This window comes from Apis dorsata, unplaced genomic scaffold (genome assembly GCF_000469605.1).
Source record: "Apis dorsata unplaced genomic scaffold, Apis dorsata 1.3 scaffold_758, whole genome shotgun sequence".
In the NCBI taxonomy this organism is placed as follows: Eukaryota; Metazoa; Arthropoda; class Insecta; order Hymenoptera; family Apidae; genus Apis; species Apis dorsata.
The window spans coordinates 329,179-333,040 of record NW_006263911.1 but is presented as its reverse complement, the minus strand read 5'-3'; the positions used below and the strand labels follow the sequence as shown (position 1 = coordinate 333,040).

The 3,862-nt window shown below is 18.6% G+C and overlaps 1 protein-coding gene across 1 annotated transcript in view; it reads left to right on the top strand.

The window, feature by feature from the left end:
* Positions 1–3,862, top strand: part of LOC102675745 (farnesyl pyrophosphate synthase-like) — a 50,363-nt gene extending 46,501 nt beyond the window's left edge. Inside the window, exons 2-6 of the mRNA XM_031513844.1 lie at positions 1,318–1,458; positions 1,670–1,867; positions 2,987–3,154; positions 3,299–3,511; positions 3,604–3,862. Coding sequence (XP_031369704.1) covers positions 1,318–1,458; positions 1,670–1,867; positions 2,987–3,154; positions 3,299–3,511; positions 3,604–3,813 — 930 coding nt within the window. The 3' untranslated portion in view covers positions 3,814–3,862. The remainder of the gene's footprint in view (positions 1–1,317; positions 1,459–1,669; positions 1,868–2,986; positions 3,155–3,298; positions 3,512–3,603) is intronic.

The following is a 3,862-nucleotide window of genomic DNA, read 5'->3' as shown; positions in this document are numbered from 1 at the left end:
TTTTTTTTTTTTTTTTTTTAATTTTCATATCATAATATAATTTTTCATTGTGTAAATCATAATTTCATATATATAAAATATGAAAATGAAATTTTATTAATTTGAAATTTAAGTCTTGAACATAAATTATTACTTCATTAAAAGTTAATATAAAAAATAATATTACATTTTTTTTTATAATGCTTTTTGTTTTTAATTTTTCAATTTCATTTTTTTTGTTTATATTATGTTTTAATATATCACAAAATACTAATGAATAAATACAAACGTATAAAAAAAATCTTATTATATAAAATTGCAATTCTTAAGAGATCGTGAAGCAAGCAAAAAAAATTCATTTCTTACTTTAAAGAAGTTAAAGAAGAACTTGTCATTATTGATAGACATTAAAGAAATTGAAAATAGTTTATACGTAATTAATATACATGATCGAATATATAATGTATCGTCTAAAAAAATTTACATTTCTAAAATAAATATCAAAAAATATAATAAATATATTACATAAATAATCTTATAGGCGTGGATACATTATTCAGAATAAGATATGCTTTATTGTCAATCATTCTAAAATTCAACTATGAATATAATATAAAAGAATAAAAACCAATTTTGATATAGTCTTTTTATATATATTTTTTTTTAGTCTTTTGGTATAGGATTTTTATTTCTTTTATAACTATAATTACATAAGATTTAATTGAATAATACATAAATGACGCACAGAATGATTTTTCATGAAAAAATAAGAAAAATAATAGAATAAAATTTTTTTATCTATAGCTTCGTTCTTGAGAAAATCAAATTTGAAAACTTTTTAAATAATAAACTTTTATAAGTAATATTTTTGGCTTATATTTTCATTTAAAATCACTCTTATAATAGTTATACTATTATTCATTGGATATCCTGTATATACAGTGTAGTTCACTTGAAATTAATCTTGATTATTTTTGTTTAATTTCATTTAATATTATAATTTGATTATAATAAACACTTTAATTTTTTAACATAAAATTATGTTAAAACTAAGTCGGATCAGAGATGTTTGCTATTTTTTATTAACAATCTGGATATTATTTGACATGAAAGCAAAACTGTTGTAATTCAATAATGTCAAATAAATAAGTAAGTAATTTTGTGTAAGAATTTTTATTAATAGCGTAATAATTTCTACATAATTATATTCCAAAGTCATATTACTTTCAATCTAATAATAGATAACAATAATAGATAACAAAAAAATTTTGAAAATTAAAAATTAACAAAATAATATATAAAATAATAAAACAATATTTTTTTTTATTTAATTTTTAGGTATTGGAATATAATGTTCCGAAAGGAGGAAGACGAAGATCAATATCACTTATTGTTGCATATAAATTGTTGGCATCTCAAGATCAACTAACAGAAGAAAATATTCATTCAGCTCGTATTCTAGCTTGGTGTATGGAAATAGTTAGTTTAATTTTATTCTATTTCTCTCTTTTACTTTATATTACTTTAGAATTTATAATTTTTTAATTTATTAATATTCATATATATTTATTTGAAATGAAAAGAAATTTATATCTTATATAACTTTTTATTATTTTATTAATTTAAATTCAAATTATTTCTTTTGTAACTTATAAATTTAAAAAATTATTTGCATATATGATTATTACAGTTGCAAGCAGTTTACATAGTGATGGATGATATTATAGATCATACAGACATGCGACGAAATCAACCAACTTGGCATGTAAAAATTGGATTATCTGCAGTTAATGATGTTTTAATTATGCAAACATGTATATACGATCTTTTTAAGAAATATTTTAAATCGAAAGATTGTTATATAGATATTTTAAATTTATTTTCGAAAGTGAGTAATAGATTTTTATATTTATAATAATATTTATAAATAATATTCAAATAAATAATTATTGTATTAACAAATTAATTTTTCATAATAAAAACAAAATTATTATTTTTTACAGTTTTAATTTTTAAAAAAGTAATAATAATAATTTTTTATATAAACTTTTGTGTATTTAAAAAAAAATTAGATAATTTTATCGTATACGAAAATCGTCTAAAAAGTGCATTCTTGCATATAATTTTAAATAATAATAATAAAAAAAACATTATGATGACATTAATATGTCATCAAAATATAACTATTTTTTTTTGTTTAAATGTAAAATGTTAGCATTTTATAATGAATGTAATATTAATTCTCGCATTTTATTTCTTTGACATTTCTAAAAGGATTTTTTGTAAAGATGTTCTATAAAAATGTTCATTTCGTTATGTTCATAATGTTCATTTCAATGAAGTAAAATAGATGAATTTTGGATTCAATTGGAATTTGGAAATTTTAGATTCAAAATCGATGATAGAAATATTTCAATAACGAAGTGAAGAAATATATCATATATTGGGAAAATTTATTCTCATACGAATTATATTGAAAAAATAATAATTCTGAAGTTAATGAATTATATTTTCATTTCAATATTGATTTTCTTAAATATTTTTTTTTATTTTCAATATATAAGTAAGCTTTTCAAATGATCTTCATATTTATAAATATTATTTTTTGTACACTTTTATAGAAATTAATAAAATTGTATATTTTTCATAAAGTATAATATTAATTAATTAAGTATGTATTAGTAATATATATTAAGTAATATATTTTTTGCTAAATTAAAAACGTTAAAAATTGTTATTAATTTTATTTAATTTAATTTTTTTAAAAATATTATAGATATCTTATTAATTCTAAAAATCTTTTTTAATCAAAAATTTTAATAATAAATAAAAGGATAATAATATAGTAATACAATACAAAACGAATAATGCAATTTACTTAATTGTGTATAACAATTTTGAATTTTATGCATGCAATATATGTATACATTTTTTTCTATATAAATTTACATTTTAAAATAATGTAATTATTAAAACACGATTTATCAAATATTTATTTTATTTGTAGTATCATAAAAAAACAGTGCAAGGTGAATGTCTAGATATATTGATATCAACAGATTGGGGAAAAAAATCGAATCTTGATCTTTTTTCTATGGACCAATACAATACTATAGTAAAATATAAAACATCTTATTATTCATTTGTACTTCCATTCGTTCTTGCTATGCGTTTCGTAAGTATATTTAATTGCACTATTTGATTTTATTAATTCTTATAATTGTATTCTTATAATTGTATTCTTATAATTGTAAATGTATTTAAGAAAAGTATAGATTTTTTTTATTTTCTATTTACAATTTTAATTATAACATTATAGGCTGGGATAACTGATTCAGAGATATATAAACAAGCAGAAAAAATTCTGTTAAAAATAGGACATCTTTTCCAAGTACGAGATGATTATTTAGATTGTTATGGTAAGCGCGAAGTCATAGGAAAAAGTGGAACTGATATACAAGAAGGAAAATGTACATGGCTCATTGTGATTGCTTTGCAACGAGCTACAGCTGAACAAAAGAAAATTTTAAAAGTAAACTTTTGTTAATAATATTTCACATTTATTTTCTTCTATTTTTCTAAATAAAATTCTGGAATAAATTACTAATAATATTAATATCATAGGAATGTTATGGAATAGCTGATGAAGAAAAAATAAAACGTGTGAAACAAATTTATGAAGAAATTGGTATATCAAATATCTATTTCGATTACGAAGAAGAAATGCATAATTTATTAAATACATATACACAGAAATTATCTTCAAAACTTCCGACTGAATATTTTTTATACTTACTCACTACATCATGCAGTAAAATAGGACAAAAAAATTAATCAAAAATTATAAATTAAGTTATAATAGAAAAGTAAGAAAATAAATTTA